Source organism: Schistocerca americana, chromosome 1, assembly GCF_021461395.2.
Source record: "Schistocerca americana isolate TAMUIC-IGC-003095 chromosome 1, iqSchAmer2.1, whole genome shotgun sequence".
NCBI lineage: Eukaryota > Metazoa > Arthropoda > Insecta > Orthoptera > Acrididae > Schistocerca > Schistocerca americana.
Genome location: NC_060119.1, coordinates 1,015,391,323 through 1,015,411,788, shown reverse-complemented (window position 1 = coordinate 1,015,411,788; position 20,466 = coordinate 1,015,391,323). Strand labels below are relative to the sequence as shown.

Below are 20,466 nucleotides of genomic sequence, written 5' to 3'. Positions count from 1 at the left end.
GGCAATAACAATTTCGTGGTTTAAATTGCATTCCCCGAGTATAATCAATTATTTAAAGGAAATAGCTCATCATTACCCCATATCCAGTGATTTCTATGTGCTGCAACATCAGTGAAAAGTTATGGTGCGTGAGTATCGGCGTAGATATATTGAACCAGCTAGATGTGGTGACTCTTCAGTGCCTTGCCATAGTCAAAAATTACTCGGTTCCGGTCGAGCAACGTAATTCTCAATTAGTGTTTTCAGTAACTATATTGACAAGCAGATCTATATTGTTCTTTAGTTAAGCATTCAAGGAAATTGCTGCCACCACAGAACACATTGTGCCTTCAGCACAATGCAAGCTCAATAACATTAAATTCAGTAATTACAATTTTTGTAGTTTACATTAATCCAAAACAAGTTCAAATGTTTATCATGTGTGTTTATATATTGTGAAACGATTTCAGGCTGTGGTAGTTTTTTAAATGAATAATGTCACTTCAAAGAGATTATCAGTGCTACTAATAATCAAATATAGACGTAAAAATAAGTTGGTTACGCGCCATTATCATGATTTATTCCAAAAATTCCGTGTCGTAGTTGGAGCACCTTAGGGTGTATATTCAAACCTATTACACGCGAGAGCCGCTTTCCGGAAGTCCCGACAACGCATGGTCTAATAATAATACAGTAAATTCGGGTAGTGGTATCGCAACCTTCTTGGCCATCCTCACGGCAGAGAACTATCGCTATGTTTTACAAGAACTACTGAGATCATACCATCTTATGGGATTGTGCTTAAAGTACATTTCTTGAATGATTATGTGTACTTCTTCCCGGCTGATCTTGGCGCCACTGGTGACGAACATGGAGAACGATTTCAACAGGACATTTCTCAATTGGGTAAGCTTTATCAAGGCAGATGGAGTACTGCAATGTTGTCCAGGTAATGCTGCTCCTTAAGAAGCGACATTCCCGAGGTAAAGAATCGCAGGAAATCGGAAAGGAAATATTCTTATACGTGGTTTTTTATTTTTTTTCGCTCCTGTGTTACTCATTTCTTTGATTCCTTTGTGTAGTTACATATTTTTGCTGTTTGAAGTCTTGCTTCGGGAAACTGTAATTTTTCCAGACACATCTGATACATAGTCTGCTTCCTCTAAACATGTACAAAAACCATTATTACATGACAACTGAGGCCACTATAGAAAGTCTGAAATTAGACCTATATTTAGTGGCGAATTATTTTTCAGAAAAAGTGTAACTGAAAAAAAATGCTTTATTAAAATTCCAGTCTTGGACCAGAATGTTTATTTGTAACGACGTTATTAATTTCGGTTGGTAATGGTCTTGTTCATAACTGATTACAAACGTGTTGCATTACACATATCACATCTTTATGTGTGATACGTGTAATGCAACACATTTTTACTCAGGCCTGAAGGTGGTCATTGCCGACCGAAGTTAATAAATTTACTACAAATAAACAAGAGTGGAATTGTAATAGAGCAAATATTTTCTTGGATCGCTAGAAACATTTTTTGTAACTACGTCACAACTTGAAAAAAAAATTGACCAATGTTATTAATATAGTACGGGACCAGCATCTGGTAGGTGAACTGTGTGGAAATGTCTTCTGCAGTGGAGCGAGCAGCATAGCCACAGAGAACCGGCGACGCCACAAGTCTCGGCCACAAGTCGCCGCTACAAGTCGCCGCTACAAGAAGTCGCCGGCTGCCACCAGCGTCGCGACGACCGCCGCCACTGCCAGCACGGCGCCGGGCGCGAGACCCGCCCCCGCAGCTGGCGTCGCCTTCGTGGTGTTCAGTATCCGGATCTCAGGGCCGTCGTCTGCAAACCAGTGTACACAGTAGCATCCTAGTGCTCAGTCTTCGTTTTAGTTTACTATCCAATATTCTCCACAACGGGAAACTTCTTGCAACGTTTGCTGGATTTCAGAACTTTTGTATTTCCACAGATCTTCAAAAACTTGAACAACTAGTGCTCCCCTCCCAGGCCACGAAGTGAATCCCAATATCTACCAAACTTACCCATTCTAACAGACTATTTTCTCCTCAACACACAAGATGCCTAGTTCCACTAGCTTTCACTTTAAAAACTTTCTATGGGGAACCTTTTTTCAAATTATTCAAGTCCTACTCTGTTCCTAGTAATTCATATAATAGAATCCACAACAAAGACCGTCATAACTATTTCACTCATTATCTTTGGAACCTATGTATTTCCAATCTTTCTTCAATTATCAAAACAAAAGCAAAAGGAGGATAATGGAATGTAGTCGAATTAAGTCGGGTGATGCTCAAGGAATTAGATTAGGAAACGAGACACTTAAAGTAGTAAAGGAGTTTTGCTATTTGGGGAGCAAAATAACTGATGATGGTCGAAGTAGAGAAGATATAAAATGTACACTGGCAATGGCAAGGAAAGCGTTTGTGAAGAAGAGAAATTTGTTAACATCTAGTATAGATTTAAGTGTGAGGTAGTCGTTTCTGAAAGTATTTGTATGGAGTGTAGCCATGTATGGAAGTGAAACATGGACGATAAATAGTTTGGACAAGAAGAGAATGGAAGCTTTCGAAATGTGGTGCTACAGAAGAATGCTGAAGATTAGATGGGTAGATCACATAACTAGTGAGGAGGTATTGAATAGAATTGGGGAGAAGAGGAGTTTGTGGCACAACTTGACTACAAGTAGGGCTCGGTTGCTAGGACATGTTCTGAGGCATCAAGGGATCACCAGTTTAGTATTGGAAGACAGCGTGGAGGGTAAAAATCGTAGAGGGAGACCGAGAGATGAATACACTAAGCAGATTCAGAAGGATGTAGGTTGCAGTAGGTACTGGGAGATGAAGAAGCTTGCACAAGATAGAGTAGCATGGAGAGCTGCATCAAACCAGTCTCAGGACTGAAGACCACCACCACCACAACAACAACACAAGAACTTCAATTATCGCCGACTGAGAAACCAAAATAGCGTGGCCACTGTCCACAGCTAGTGGTGGCGTGGTGGGCACGTGATGGGGTGAGAGAAGACTAGAAGTGGAGGAGAGACGATTGGAGAATTTTTCTAACGACGACACGGGCCGCAAATGGGAAAATACGACACGGGCCGCAAATGGCAAAATACGTCGACATAAGCGACATTGACAAAGGGGAGATTGTTACAGCTGGTGCCTGGGAAGGTGTATCTCGGGAACGGTGAAGCTGGTCGACTGTCTGCATTCTACTGTAATGAGCACCCACAGAAGGACGGTGAAACCACGGGTGGGCGACTAGGTGTTAAACATCTGGAGGTTACAGGTTCGTCCACTCTGTAAAACAGGATAGGTAGCGATTTGTGGTAGATCTGACGACAGAGTACTATGGAGATGTAGAAACAAGTGTTTCTGGGCACACAGTTCAGCGCACATTGTTGAACGCGGGGCTCTGAAGCAGACGATATCCTCCGCGTTCGCATTTTGAGCGAATGGGTTCGTCAGTTGCGTTTGCAGTGGCCACATTATCATCGAGATGGGCCGTAAATCAAAGGAATCTGATTTCCTGGTAGGATGAATGACGTTTGGACTACGTCGATAGTCATGTCTGGACATGCCACCATCCACGCGAACAGCTGCGCGAAACAAGCACAGCGCGAAGGACGCCGGCTGGTAGGGGCTGTATTATGCTATGGGAGGTATTCACCTGGACTTCCACGGGACCTGTGGTAGTATTCGATGGCACAATGACGGTGGTGGACTTAGAGAACATTACTGTGGACCGCCTGTATCCCTTCACAGTTGGTGTCTTACCCACAACGACGGAATTTTCCAGCAGGATAACAGTCCATGTCACAAAGCCAGACACGTGTAGCAGTGAACTCTCATTGAAGTCTTGGCCACCAAATTCGTCTAATCCTAACTCCATGGAACATATCTGGGATGCTATCGGACACAAGATCCGCATCCATGAATCACCATCCCGTAATTTACGAGAGTTGTTTAAATGATTTGATACCGCCTACAGCCCTCATTTTTTCCTTATTCGTTGTATTATTGCACAGTTTTTGTTTTACATCATATTAACGCCTGAATGACGTGCAGATGTTGTTATCACAAAACCAGTATCACTGGCACCGTTAGTACGTGTGGATATCAGAGTTTAAAAGTTACAATGTTTCCTCGTGCCATCGCACTAGACTTACACATTATGACACCACATTAGTTAATAGTTACTGTTAGGCTTATGACGACTACGACACCGTCACTCACTAGTGCAATCGCAGAGGAGACCATTCAAATTTGACATTTGCAGAGATTTGTGTAGCACACTGTGCCATCACTGGATTATTTACGGATATTTGAAATAAGGTCTAAGATTGAACTTTTCCAACAGTGCAGCGAATAAAGAGAAATCAAAGCTGTAGGCAATATCGAATGACTTAAGCAATTCATCGCAGCTGTGGACCCGATTTCAAAGAAGTTTACGGAAATTTCTTGACTTGTGGGTAGGCATCCGGTGCCACATACATCCTGAAACCTACCAGAGACTTGTTCAATCCATGTCACGCACAATCGCTGACCTGCTGCTTGCCGATGGTGGACTGTTACGCCATTAAGCAGGCAGAAGTAATGCTTCGGGTCTTCACTGTGTGGTGCAGGGCCTTTTCATCAAAAAGACACCGTCTGTGTAACAATGATGATCTCGTCGTGATACGTGAAACGCCATCTGGGAGACGTTCATTGTCAGGGACGGAGGACCATAGCCTTACAGCCATGTACACACTAGCAACCAAGCATCCTACCTTTTTTCATGTTACTGCTCAGTATTCTGCACAATGGGAAACGATCTTCCAACTTCACCTGGACTTGAGTGCTCCCGTAATTCTACAAATATTGAAATCCTTCGTTGCGCTTACCACATGTCCCGAAACATTTGTTTTCGTCCCATCTAGGTCACGAAATATTTTCCGATATACAAGCAACTTACTAAATGTAACAGACTGAGCTCTTCCCTTCAGACACCTACCCTCCTCCCCTCCTCCCACTTTCCCTTACGATTCTTTTATTTAGGAAACTTTTTCTAAGCTAATCAGCTTCTATCCTATTCCCAACAATTTATCTCCTAAAATCTTTAATGCAGGTCGCCATAGCTTCTTCGTCCCTCATCTTCCAAACCTACATATTCCTACTCCTTTTACCATTCTAATCACCACATACTGGTGCAAGGTATTATCATAAAGACGTCATAGTTAACGTGTATTCACAAACTCATTATTGTATTTAAAATAATGAATCTTAACACATTCTTTAAATGTTTATCACAATTGCATATATTTTATGTAAAGTTTTTGCTGAACATTGGTTATAACTTAAACCACTGAGATCCCAACCAACACCCATGTGTGGCAAACGGGATTAATGGTAATAACGAGAGTAAGCTTACTGAAACAAAAGCTGGTGCGTTCTCTTTGCATGTAGAGAAAATTATCTACAACTTGTAATGTTAATGCAAACTTTTATATTTTTGATGATCATATAATCGATTCAGAAGTTATGATATGTATTAGCAAGTGATATTAAATGACGAAATTTGACTAGTGTAAATAATACTATATAATAATAATCAGTATAAAAAAATATAGAAGGCGAATGTATCGATAGGTCATAGCTGGGATGCAATACAACAGTCTGTTGGAGCGTTCGGTTCGATAGATACTTGGCTGCGTAGTTACACGAAGCAGCCAATGCATGTCCAAAAAATCACCGATTTAAAACACATTCAGTTACCAAGCGATGTGTATCAAGTGAAGATAAGGACACGTAGGGCGACTTCCTGATTTCTGTGAATGGAGCCTTTTTTTTTAAGGCAATGAATGCGGAGATGAGTAGGGTATAAGAAAATTTACTCACATTCCAGGGCAGAGAGGAGCAGAAGTTCTGGGGTAAGAAGTATTACGTTAAACATAAGATGGATAAAATACCAATACGTTTCACTTTTATATAAAAATTACTAATTCCTACTGTGTTCAATGCTGTTGGAAGTTGACTGTATGTTGGACATCTCCCACATTCACATATCTGGTAAACAACTGATTTAGTTAATATGTTTCGGCTATCTGTACAATACATCTAAAATTGTAGGGTGTCGTAAGGTAGCGCTTATTTTACATCACATCATACACTAAATCCAAAAATCATCGATTTCATTCCAACTGTCAGCGTACCTTTGTAGCTCCGAGTTTCGTCCACACTGCTGTTATAAATATTTAAACCTTGAGAAACATGAAATCTTCATTTCCTTCGCTTGTCTGCCAAGATCCATTTGGAGCTTTTAGAGATATAATATGTCTACTGGATAATCTCAACTACTGGGACAAAGGCCTGACTAGATCCTAAACTGATGTGAGCGTGTAGGCTTCCGGAGCCACAGTCAGTTAACGTAAAATTTTTCTGGGTATTGAGCCATGTCATGTAAACAATAGTCGTTAGCAATAAAAGAACGCAAAACAAGTGGGACATATATAAGCAGTGCGCTTACCGCATGGGAAACGATCATTAATCGAATAAGGAAACATCTTAAACGGATTGGTGTCCAGTCTGTCTTCTGCAGGTCATGTTCACCAACGACAGGACAGATGCCCTGCACACTGCAGGCCTGTACAGAGTGGACTGTGAGAGTGGAGAAGTCTGCATTGGTGAAACCAGCAGCTCAGTGGTAACGCACATCTAGGAGCACGAGCGCCACGTTCAAATTGGGCAGGCCAGAAATGGACGGTGACCAAAGAGAATCCCACGAGAAAATAAAAAAAATGTTAATCGAAACTTGTGCATTTGCCAAGAATCCAGGGATGGCGAAGCGCAAGATCACAGAGTCCGCCGGAATACTGAAACATCCTAATAATGTGAATATAAAACGTGAGTGTTGCACGATCATGGCTGCCAGTCATCTGAGGCCGCAGGTCCACACAACAATTTGAGACACGAGCGTTGCCATCGAGAAACTGGGACTGAACGACCACGTGAAGAACACCTCATTCGCCCGTGATTGCCAATCATCGCTGATAATACATGGAGCGATAGGAAACAGCAGTCCCTCTCTTTTTGCGAAAAGAAACTAATGTTCAAAAAGTTTTTCACTCCTTTCACCGTAGAAGACCTATAATGTCATCCGTTCTTGAAATTGTGACGTAATGTCATGTTCAGTAGAGGGCTCATAACGATATATGTAAAAGGTATATCCTAATTAATACGAAAACTGTCACGGGTGAAAATAGGGATAACGGAAGCAGAAAAGTTCCAATGAAGATGTGCCCACAAATGAGCGGTCATGAACTAGCCCCTAATTCAATATGACACATTTTACTAGTTTGTACAAATGTATTTAAAATGTAGATTGACATGACTAGGGATAACGATATGCACGTATCGCGTTCACAAGGCATAAAAGGGCAGTACATTGGCGGAGCTGTTATTTGTAGTCAATTAATTCATGTGGAAATGTTTCCGACATGAATATTGGCGCACGACGCGAATTAACGGACTCTGAACACGGAATCGTAGCTGGGGCTTGACGCATGGGACATTCTATTTCTGAAATCTTTAGGGAATTTAGTATTCCGAGATACAAGCGTCAAGAGGTACTGTGGGAATACTAGGTTTCAGGCATTACCTCTCACCAGGGATAACGCAGCGGCCGACAGCCTTAACTTAATGACCAATAGAAGCGGCGTAGAATTGTCAGTGCTAACAGACAAGCAACACTGCGTGAAATAACCGCAGAAATCAATGTGGGACGTACGACGAACGTATCCGTGAGTACACTGCGACGAACTTCGGCGTTAATGGGCTATGGCAGGAGGCGAACGACGCGAGTGCCTTTGCTAGCAACACGAAATCGCCTGCACCTCTATCTCTTGGGCTCGTGACCATATTGGTTGGGCCTTAGACAACTGGAAAACCGTGACCTGGTCAGATGAGTCCCGATTTCTGTTGGTGAGAGCTGATGATGGGGGGAGGAGGGGGGAAGGGCGGGTTCGAGTGTTGCGCAGACCCAAGTTGTCAACAAGGCAATGGTAGTGGCTCCATAATGGTATAGACTGTGTTTACATGCAATGGACTGGGTGCTCTGGATGTTCAGCTACTTGGAAACCATTTGAAGCCATTCATGGACGTTATGTTCCCTAGCAACGATCGGATTTTTATGGATGGCAGTGCACTGTGTCAGTGGGTCACAATTGTTCGCGATTTGTTTGAAGAACATTCTGGACAGTTCGAACGAACGGTTTGGCCATCCAGATCACTCAACATGATTCCTATCGAACATTTAGGGGACGTAAGAGAGAGGTCAATCCGTGCATAAAATCCTGCACTGCTAACACTTTTGCAATTATGGACGGAATAGGGGCAGTATGGTTCAATATTTCTTCAGGAGACTTCGCATGACTTATTGAATCCAATGCCTCGTCGAGTTGGTGCTCTACGCCGGGAAAAAGGGGGTCTGACAGGAAATTAAAAGTTATCCCATGACTTTTGTCACATCGCTGTAAACTCTCCAAGTAAGTCCTTGTCCAACAGAATTTCAGCTTTGTACAATGTTTGGGAAATGTAGTAGACGCATCATAGGGCTGCAGCACATTTTGCTCCTAATGTAAGGCGACATCTAATAGACCAGTATGGTCCCACAGAAATAGGTCGATCAGGGCTTGTACATTGGCATCCAAGATCAGCTGACTTAAATCCTCATTTATCCCTGTGGGGTCATTTCAAGAATGAAGTCTACAACACTCTCGTTCATATGGTCGGAGGACTGGAGCAGCTAATTCTATAGTCTTGTCAAGATTTAAGAAATGACTCGACGATTATTTGAAAGAATTTTTATCTCAATGAAGACAAGAGAGCATTACTGCATCGAAATGCGAGAACAACACGTGGAACACTTCCTGTGACACCACGAGCCTGCAGTAAATTGTAACAAGCAACGCTCTGTAGCGGTGTTGGTAGTGCAATGCGCACCTGATCCCTTTGTTGCTATCGATTCTGCTCGCGCTAGCTTTCCCTCTGTTGGTTGGGGGAGGCGACGACGCTTGGCCGGGAGTGTAGGCACGTGGGCGGCGCCGCGAAAGGGATATATTCCGCTGCTCGGCTTCCTGTGGGTGGGAGGCGAATTGTTGGCTCGCAGTAATGGTAGTTTAATATCCGTTTTGATGGGGGAAATGTGAGTGCTATGCGTAGGTCCAGAATTGGTCGAAGGCGGCGGCCTCGACTATGAAGAGTTATCGGCTCCGTCACACTGGCTGGGTACGTCTGACCGTTGAAGGAAGCGAGCTTCCTTGGGAATTATAATAAATTTCGTTCAGACCGAGAAGCTTATGTCCATGAACCAGTACGGGTTTAGAAAATATCGCTCATGAGAAACTCAGCTTGCCCTTTCGTCATATGATATACTGAGAACTGTGGATGAAGCGCAACAAGCAAATTATATATTTCTAGATTCCGAAAAGCATCTGACACGGTGCCCCACAGCAGGCTGTTAACGAAGGTACGATCATCTGGAATAGGTTCCAAGATAAGTGAGTGGCTCGAAGACTTCTTAAGTAAGAGAACGCAGTATACTGTCCTCGACGGCGAGTGTTCTCCAGATACAAAGGTATCGTCCAGAGAGCCTCAGGGAAGTGTGATATGACCGCTACTACTTTCTGTGTACACAAATGAACTGACGCGACAGGGCGGGCGGCGATCTGCGATTCTTTGCTGACGATGCTGTGGTGTACGGTAATGTGTCGAAGTTGAGTGAATATGAAGGGATTCAAGATGACTTAGACAAATTCTGTTGTTGGCATGATGAATGGCAGCTAGCTCTACATGTAGAAAAATATAAGTAGCTGCGAATTAGTATTAAAAAATCATAATGTTCGGTTCAAAATGGTTCAAATGGCTCTAAGCACTATGGGACTTAACATCTGACGTCATCAGTCTCCTAAACTTAGAACTACTTAAATCTGACTAACCTAAAGACATCACACACATCCATGCCCAAAGAAGGATTCGAACCTGCGACCGTAGCAACAGCGCGGTTTCGGACCGAAGCGCCTAGAACCGCTTGGCCACAGCAGCCGGCTTAATGTTCGGATACAGTACGAGTAGTGTACATCTTGACACAGTCACCTTGTTTAAATATCTGGGCGTAACGTTGCAAAGCGATATGAAATGGAGCGAATATGTGAGGACTGTGACAGAAAGGCTAATTGTCGTGTTCAGTTTATTGCGAGAATTTTAGGAGAAGATATGGGACGCTAGTGCGACATATTGTTGAGTACTGCTCGAGTGTTTGGCATCCGCACCAGGTCGGATTAAATGAAGACATCGAAGTAGTTCAGAGACGGGCTGCTAGATTTGTTACCAGGAGGCTCCAACAACACGATAAATATCACGGGGTTGATTCGGGAACTCAAATGGGAATCCCTGAAGAGAAAGCGACGTTCTTCTCGAGGGACACTATGGAGAAAGTTTAGAGAACCGGCATTTGAAGCTGCCTACAGAACTATTCTACTGTCGCCAACGTACATTTGCATATGGACCACGACGATACGAGAAACTAAGGCTCATACGGAGGCTTAATGGATACTTGTTCTGTTTGTGAGTGGAGCAGGAAGGGAATTGACTAGTGGTGTTGCAGGGTACCTCCCGCCACGCATCGTATGGTGGCTTGGTGTATGTGTGTTGTGTACGTGTGTTGCCTGCACATATTGTGCACTGTGGTGTGGTACGTGATTACTGGCTTTCAATTCATGTATCCTGGTTCATTATGCGCCTTCTTCGTAGTTGTGACATCGTTTCCGTCGGATACTGTGTGCCACAGTCACTTGTTTGTTTTTGATATCTAAGAGCAGACTCGAGGTTTGTGGCAAACGTGTGAACGTAAATGTGGAAAAATGAGTTTGTGGCAAGCATGTGAACGTAAGTATGTAAAACTGTTATTTATTGAGCAACGTGGCTGTCTTGTGGTGTGTGTATAGGATGGCTTTCTGTTACGTACCTTGGTAGATTATCTGCTCTGTTCTCTGCCGCAAATTGGTAGTGTTTAAAGGTGTTTATTATTTGTTTGAACTGTGTTCTAGGTGGCTAATTTCAAGCTTACCCACAGTTTGCTTGCCTCACATGTTATCCAAAGTATGGTTTATGAAAGCAGCGTTAATTCAGTTTGTTTTCCTGGTGCTTTAAGTGCTTGTTAGTCTTACTTTACACATAGGCTTTGCAACTTATACTGTTTGATTATTTTTATATGTAGCAGGACACGTGACCCATTATTTAAAGCTTTACTATCACGGACTTCACTGTATGCACTAGTGCTGTGACCGACGTCAAACCGAACTGGTAATACTTTCATTAATAGTGGTCTATTTTTGTAAGATAGCTGGCCAGTTGAGTACCTTAGATCCATATTACTTGCCGTTTATTATTTTTATGAGCTAGTTCTGTGCCTGTTAATTACTTGTCAATTGTTTATTTGATAGTGCTGTGTGGACCCTGCATAGTCTGTCGGTAGATTTGAGCGGCTACTGCCTTTCTTTGGTGTCCTGATGTTAAGTGTTGGTTTTGCCTAAAGGCGTTCTGTAATAAGAACTTATTGTTTAATTATTTGTGGAATTATTGTGTTTTCATCAAATTTCAGGACAAATCCGAAGGCACCTCCGCAAACTGTAAAGCTTGCATCAGCACCCGTCGACTGTTAACGCTGAGTTAATGACCCGCAGTCGATTCTTTGAAACCACTATTAAAATTCTTAGTAAACCTTAAAATTTTGTTCTGGTTACAATTTTAGTTTTAGTATTCATGTTCTTAAGCCGTAATTGTTCTTGCTACTCTCACTGCAACAGGTACCTCACTTGAATTTTTCAATTATCGAAATAGAAAATATGTTTCAGTAAAGAAAAACCTGCAATACAAGCTTCGGGTACTGTTTGGTTGGCCATTGTGCTGCAAATCTCACAACAGTTGGTTACTAATGGATTTCTTACATTTCACGCGAATTCCAAGCAAACCTTAAAACGCCTTCACCGATGTAAACTTATTTCTCGTGGCCACGTGCAACTAATTTAGTTAACCTGTACGTGTTTACTACTGAAGCTCAGTGTTTTTAAGGTTTATAGTCCCTTTAAAATTTGGTGTTGCCTTCATCGCAGTTAGTAAGTTCAATGAGCCATACGGTCATTTGATGAAACTGCCAAGTGTTAATCAATGGTTTCAGCTTTTAGGTCTTTAATCTGCAATTATTCTTTGTATTTGCAATCTCATTATAATGCGCTTTTGTCATTGGGCCTTAAGCCGTTGGTGCAGTTGTTAAGAATAGCTTTTGGATTTACCTACCTGATGATAACAGTTTTCTTTGGCTTTCCTACGAAACTGCCATTAATTGGGCCTTAAGCCAATGTTGCAGTTGCTAAATTTATCATTTGGTTTCCTTTACCTCCCACGAACAAAGCCACAAGGCGATTAACTGTTTAGCATCAGTTTGATTTGTTCTTCTATGTTTGTCACTATAACAGTTCAAAATAAATTTTTGTTGTGCAAGGCACTTGTTATTTACCAATGAAACTTTTATTTAATTGTAGTCGGTTTAATTTCTTGTTAACTACTTGTGATGGGGATTCCCTTGTTGGTGTACCGTTTACTGTGTGATTTTAATTGTTTTAAATAAACTATTGTTTGAATGTACTTTACTTGGAGGCCCCAGTACCCTTCCATTCCGCAAACAGCTCCCTGCCTCTTCAAATGTATTCCTTGTTACAGTAGGCAACGGCTGAAATATGAGACCAGTTCATCGACTTACCGAAAAGTTTTATTTCAGATACACTGCTCTGCAAAACTTAGGGACGAGATAAATTAACACAATTTGCTAATGAATGGAAGTGCGGAGCATGTCGACAGAGGTCTCCCAGTCGTGCACAGAAAGTTGAACGTCGCAAGGCATAAGGTCAGCGTGACCATAGCGTCAAATGGGGCTGGCCCCACAGCACGAGTCAGTTGAAGGAACGGGAAAAAACAGTTTGTGTCAATCAGCAAGCAGTTACTGTGCACTGTGGTGGCGTTCTGTATCACAACATGGCTCGGGGACACCTTTTGGATGACTTCACACCAGGAACAACCATCGGCAAACAGGAAGATGGACGGAGTGTGACGAATGTTGCCCAGGAGTTTGGTATTGGCCACAGCACTGTTTCACTTGCATGGGGAGCGTTCCGAACCACAGGCACTGCTGCAGGGCACGTTATCTCGCCCTGCACGGCGATTGCATGGGGATGGTCTCTCTGCCCGACTAGTGCTCTACGGAACATCAGCAAATCCGCAGCACCCTTTGCAATAGTGCTAAGAGGACAGGGACTGGACTAAGGAGAAGGTGGGTCGCGTGCTCTTCTCGGATGAGAACAGGTTCAGTTTGAGTGGTGAACCCAGACGTACACTCATATTTCGAGAGGTGGGAACGTGTAACGCACACAGAAACATTGTCGAACATGATCATTTTGATGGTCCAAATGTTACGGTGTGGCGGAAGGGGGCATAATGTTGGATTTCAATTCTGACCTCGAAATCTTTGAACATGAACATTCACCGTTCAGTGTTATTGTGACTCTGTACTCCTTCCTCATGTGCGTTTTTTCAGGGGTGCATTCGGCCCTGACTTCATTTTTACGGACGACAAGTGCGTCCGCATCGTACAGCACAGGTGTAGGAGCTCTTGGAACTAGCTGATATTCGGCGAAGAGACTGGCTTGCCCGTTTCCCCGACTGAAGTCCCACCAAACACGTGTACGATGAGCTGAGGAGACGTGTATATTTGTACATAATAGGTCAGTACTTCAAAGTCAGTAGCGGCTAGGAGCCACCCATTCTCGAACAGTTCGTTTGTGAACGTCTATTTGCTGGAACGTTTCTGCTTCTACTAACATATGTTTTCTACTGTGTCAGTTTTCGCTGTGGATTGTGGTACACCTTTTGAATGTGGACCCTGGGTAACACACAACACCAGCAGACCCACAGGAACGCAGCTGTAACCGTAGCTGAAACCTATTCTTTTGGAGGGGGAGGGGCCGTAGGATAACGTGGTTCATCAGTGTTCTGACCGGTTTGATGCTGTCCACCATGACATTCTATCTGGTGACAACTTTTCATCCCAGATTAGCACCCGGGCGCTGTGGCCGAGCGATTCTAGGCGCTTGAGTCGGGAACCGCGCTGCTGCTACGGTTGCAAGTTCGAATCCTGCCTTGGGCATCGATGTGTTTGATGCCCTTAGGTTAGTTAGATTTAAATAGTTCTAAGTTGTAGGGGACTGATGACCTTACAGCCGTTTGAACCAGATTGGCACTTGCTGCCAACATCTTCAGTTATTTGTTCGATATTACCCTCTACAGCTACGTCTAGGATTCTCCAAAAGTCATAACACATGTCCTATTATCGTATTCCTTCTTCGTTTCGATGTTTTCCAAATGTTCCTTTCCTCGCCCATCCTTCGGAGGACATCCTTATTTCCTGTCTTATCAGTACATCTAATTTTCAAGGTCATTCTTTAACACCACAAAATCAAATGGCTCTGAGCACTATTGGACTTAACATCTGAGGTCATCAGTCCCCTAGAACTTAGAATTAGTTAAACCTAACTAACCTAATGACATCACACACATCCATGCCCGAGGCAGAATTCGAACCTGCGACCGTAGCGGTCGCGCGGTTCCTGACTAACGCGCCTAGAACCGCTCGGCCACACCGGCCGGCTATAACACCACATCCCACACCCTTCTGTTTTCTTCTTTTCCTGTTTTTCCACAGTGAACGATTAACTTCCGTAAAATGATGTGCTTGAAACGTACATTCTCAGAAATTTCTTTCTCAAATTAAGGCTTAAGGCTGACACAAATAGACTTCTTTCGGCCAGGAATGTTCTCTTCGTCTGTGCTAGTTTGCTTTGTGTTCTCCTTGCTTCATCTGTCATGTATGATTTTCCTTCAAAGGTATTTCCTTTGTGAACTTTATTCTCCCCAATTTTGATGTTAAGTTTATCGCTGTTCTCATTTTCGGTAGTTCGGGCAGCTTTCGCTTTCCTTTGGTCTACTCTCAACCTACGGTGTATTCTCATTACGTTGTTCATTCCATTCAATAGACCCTGTAATTCCTCTTCACTTTCACTGAGGATAGCAGTTTGATTAGTGAATCTTATAATTTATATCCTTTCAGCCTGAACTATTCTCTTATTTTTTCATTACTGCTTCGATAATTGAGAAATAGCAACGAAAGACTGCACCTCTGACTTGCACTCTCTTTAATCCTAGTTCACCGCATTTTCTGGGTCAACAAAAACCTATATATGTACCTCGACTTTGCTGAAGTCTTGCTTCCATTAGCAAGTGCAACGTAGTACCTTACTCTCTGGTATCTCTACCTCTCCTAAAGGCGACCTGATGCACAGATACACTGAAGCACCAAAGAAACCGGTATAGGCACGCATATTCAAATGCAGAGATATGTAAATAGGCAGTATACGGCCCTGCGGTCGGCAACGCCTGTATAAGACAAGTGTCTGGCGCAGTTGTTAGATCGGTTACTGCTGCTACAGTGGCATGTTATCAAGATTTAAGTGAGTTTGAACGTGGTGTCAGAGTCGGCGCACGAGCGATGGGACACGGCATCTCCGAGGTAGCGATGAAGTGGGGATTTCGCCGTACGACCATTTCACGACTGCACTGTGAATATCAGGAATCCTGCAAGAACGGGACCAACGACGACTGAAGAAATTCGTTCAACGTGACGGAAGTGCAACCCTTCCGCAAATTTCTGCAGATTTCAATGCAGGAATATCAACAAATGTCAACATGCGAATCATTCAATGAAACATCATCGATATGGGCTTTCGGAGCTAAAGGCCCACTCGTATACCGTTGATGACTGCCCGACACAAAGTATTATGCCATTATGCCTCGTCTGGCCCCCTCAGTACTGACATTAGACTGTTGATGACTGGAAACATGTTGCCTGGTCGGACGAGTCTCGTTTCAAATTGTATAGAGCGGACGGAGGTGTACGGGTATGGAGACGACCTCATGAATTCATGGACCTTGCATGTCAGCAGGGGACTTTTAAGCCGATACAAGATCTGTAATGGTGTGGGGCGTGTGCAGGTGGAGTGATATTGGACCCCTGATACGTGTAAATACGACTCTGACAGGTGAAACGTACGTAAGCATTCTGTCTGATCACCTGCATCCATTCATGTCCATTGTGCATTCCGATGGACTTGGGCAAATACAGCAAGACAATGCGATAGCTCATACGTTCAGAACTGCTACAGAGTGGTTCCAGGGACACTCTTCTGAGTCTAAATACTTCCGCTGGTCTCCAAACTCCGCAGACATGAACGTTATTGGGCATATCTGGGATGCCTTGCAACGTGCTGTTCATAAGAGACCTCCACTTCTCGTACTCTTACGGGTTTATGGACAGCCCTTCAGGATTCATGGTGTCAGTTTCTTGCAGCGCTACTTCGGACATTAGTCGAGTCCATGCCACGTCGTGTTGCGGCACTTCTGTGTGCTCGCGGGGGCCCTACACGATATAGGCAGGTGTACCAGTTTCTCTGGCTTTTCAGTGTAATCATTCCTTAATTTTCTTTTCCGTTCTTCTGTATACTATTCCTGTCCGCAACTTAGATGTATGAGCAGTTATGCTGATTGTGCGATAGTCCACTTACTTATCTCCCCTCGCTATCTTCAGGACTTTGTGGATATTCTTCCGAAAGTCTCTTAGATTCCGCTCACCAACTTAAATAAGTTTTTGATTGTCACTTCCCCCAATGATTTTAGAAAAGCAGACGGAATGTTATCTACCCCTTTTGCCTTATTCGATCACATGTATTCCAAAGCTCTGTTAAACTTTAAAACATGAATGGCACGACTCGATTCTACACCTAGAGAAATTTTACGTTAAGATCGGACACTTTCTCTACTAGGACTTCCTACACTCCTACCAGGACGAAATCGTAGTGTGTTTAGCGCTTCCTAGCATATTCACAACAGAGTTGGTATGAAGGCTAGTCTCAGCCTCGAGAAGTTTTCCCGCATTCTCCGACGGACAGCCTGCACGTCGGCCGTGACCATGCGGCGCAGCTGCCGGTCTATGGCGACCAGAGACAGTCCCGCGCTCCTTCTCGCCTGCGACAGCTCCGCCACCACAGGGAGGGCCCACGGTCCGTGACCAGGGTGCACCTGCGCGCAGGCAGAACCCGGCACGCAGCCGCCGCCGTACACACCTGTCGACTCGGTGGTCGTATCCATCTCTGGGAAGCACTCTGGTATTTCCGTCTCGTTAGACGGGCTTCCCTCGCAGCTGCCAGACGTCAGCTCCTTGAATTCTGAAACAAGGAAAACGACTAGCTCACCAAACAAAAAACTACTCATCATGTTGAATGGACACACAGGCCTGTGGACTGATGCTAAATATTTGGCCAAATTATAGGTAGGGGCGCCCAAGTTGCTGACAATGGGACGCAAAGGAATAGCACTCTTATGAATCTTGGGTAAACGATACAATCATACAAAAGAAAGGACCATGGGACTTTTGGACACAGTGTGTATCGGAAACCTATTCACACTGACCGCTGTCTTCATGTGACCAGCTGTCATCCACCACACCAACGTAGCGGAGTTTTGCGGACTCTGGTGAAAAGAGCTTATGCCATTTCTGACAAGGAACATTTGAAAGAAGAACTTGATCATTTGAAGATAGTTTTTAATCAGAATGGATATACGGAACAACAAACGTGCCGTGCTCTTCAGTTTGGTCCGTCACGCGAGCCAATAGAGAATACTTTTGAAGCTGTTGCTTATTTACCCTTTGCGGGAAATATATAATCAAAAATTTCAAGAATTTTAAGAAAATATGATACGAAAAGTGGTTTTACGCCGGTGGCCAAGAATAGGGCAGGCACTCATACTTGACAGAAGACACGGTTTTCTATGCATCTTTATGTGCACACTGTGCACCAGTGACTGAAAAGAGCGACGCGACGCGATTGATGGGCATACTAGAAACACTGCTCAACACATACGTATAAAGCCTCATTGGGTTTTCACTGTGTTTTCCATTTCCCGACCAATTGGACTTTTATAAACGAATTGCCCTGTATAATCAGAATGTCAGTGAAAAAATAGTTAAGGATTGAAAATAAAAAAGTGGGTATCAAAATGAGCTAGAAGTGCATATATGAGAATCAATTAAATTTTTTGAAATTGGAAGTAAACCAATACGATCAGACATCACACATTAGAGCCTACTCATCTCAAACAAAAAAAATCATAAAATATAAAAACAAGAAAATATTCAACACGTAATGATACGCTATGTGATCAAAAGTATCCGGACACCCCTAAAAACATACGTTTTTCATATTAGGTGCATTGTGCTGCCAGGTGCTCCATATTAGCGACCTCAGTAATCATTAGACATTGTGAGAGAGAAGAATGGGGCGCTCTGCAGAACTCACACACTTCGAACGTGGTCAGGTGATTGTGTGGCACTTGTGTCATACGTTTGTACGCGAGATTTCCCCATTCCTAAACATCCCTAGGTCCACTGTTTCCGATGTGACAGTGAAGTGGAAACGTGAAGGGACACGTACAGCATAAAAGCGTAAATGCCGATCTTGTCTGTTAACTGACAGAGACCGTCGACAGTTGAACAGGGTCGTAATGTGTAATTGGCAGACATCTATCCACACCATCACATAGGAATTCCAAACTGCATCAGGATCCACTGCAGTACTATGACAGTTAGGCGGGAAGTGACAAAAATTGGATTTCATAGTCGAGCGGCTGCTCATAAGCCACACATCGCGCTGGTTAATGCCAAACGATGCCTCGCTTGGTGTTAGGAGCGTTAACATTGGACGATTGAACAGTAGAAAACGTTGTTTGGAGTGGCGAATCACGGTACACAATGTGGCGATCCGATGGCAGGGTGTGGGTGTGGCGAATGCCTGGCGAACGTCGTCTGCGAGTGTGGTTAGTGCCATCAGTAAAATTCGGAGGCGGTGGTGTTATTGTGTGGTCGTGTTTTTCATGGAGGGGGTTTGCACCCCTTTTTGTTTTGCGTGGCACTATCGCAGCACAGGCCTACATTGATGTTTTAAGCACATTCTTGCTTCCCACTGTTGAAGAGCAATTCGGGGTTGGCGACTCCATCTTCCAGCACGATCGAACACCTGTTCATAATGCACAGCCTGTGGCGGAGTGGTTACACGACACTAACATCCCTGTCATGGACTCGTCTGGACAGAGTCCTGACCTGAATCCTATAGAACACCTTTGGGATGATTTGGAACGCCCACTTCGTGCCAGGCCTCACCGACCGACATCGATACCTCTCTTCAGTGCAGCATTCCGTGAAGAATGGACTACCATTCCACAAGAAACCTTTCAGCACCTGACTGAACATATGCCTGCGAGAGTGGAAGTTGTGATCACGGCTAAGTGTGGGCCAACACCCTATTGAATTCCAGCATTACCGATGGAGGGCGCTACGAACTTGTAAGTCATTTTCAGCGAGGTGTCCGGATAGTTTTGTTCACATAGTGCATATGTAAAACATAGCGAAAACCTGAGAGACAATCGAAAATGTGTATCTGAGCTAGGGGAGGAATAATTAACAGCAATAATATATTGTCAGAAGTAACAAGTGGCACAGTGTCACTTGACAGGGAATTTTTCTGAGGTGTTTGTGTATTTCTTCCTTTTTCTTAATTAATATTATCTTTTATCAGAAATGGACTGGCATACAAAACAACTGAAGCACTCAGATGACATGGTCAGATATCAAGGTAACTTCGTACAGGTGGGCACCAGCGTGTGGTAATGACCCCATGTTGGACTGCATGGCAAAGTGATGACTGGAATACTCGTCGTCAAGGTTCCACTCGATCACGTCTGAGCACAAGAAGAGGATCGCCGTACTGTGCACCAAGCACACTGTGACACCCTCACATCTGCGCCTGCCATCTGAGAACAAGAAATGGATTCTCTGCAGCATACTGCGTTATCCCGCACGTTTGGTCGGAGGCTAACAGCAGGTAGTATAGGGAATTACCGTCGCAGGTGTTGGCTGCCGTTAACACACAACACAAATAGCTGCGTTGTAGTGGTACCGAGGCCTGGAAGCATGGATTGCTGATGAAGGGCCTCGCATTGTGTCCAGTGATGGATGACAGTCCTGTACACCCTGGATGACTGTCGTCGGCGCGTATGGTGGTGACCCGGAGAGAGGTCCCATTCTAGAATGAGATTTTCACTCTACAGCGGAGTGTGCGCTGATATGATACTTCCTGGCAGATTAAAACTGTGTGCCGGACCGAGACTCGAACTCGGGACCTTTGCCTTTCGCGGGCAAGCGCTCTACCAACTTAGCTAGCCACGCACGACTGACGCCCAGTCCTCACAGCTTTAG

The 20,466-nt window shown here is 43.9% G+C and overlaps 1 protein-coding gene across 1 annotated transcript in view; it reads right to left on the bottom strand.

Moving 5' to 3' along the window:
- Window positions 1-992: 992 nt before the first annotated feature.
- LOC124616255 overlaps window positions 993-20,466 on the bottom strand; it is a 45,841-nt gene continuing 26,367 nt past the window's right edge. Inside the window, exons 3-4 of the mRNA XM_047144562.1 lie at window positions 17,279-17,380; window positions 993-1,833 (exon numbers count right to left, since the gene is read on the bottom strand). Of these exons, the coding sequence (XP_047000518.1) occupies window positions 1,700-1,833; window positions 17,279-17,380 (236 nt within the window). The 3' untranslated portion in view covers window positions 993-1,699. The remainder of the gene's footprint in view (window positions 1,834-17,278; window positions 17,381-20,466) is intronic.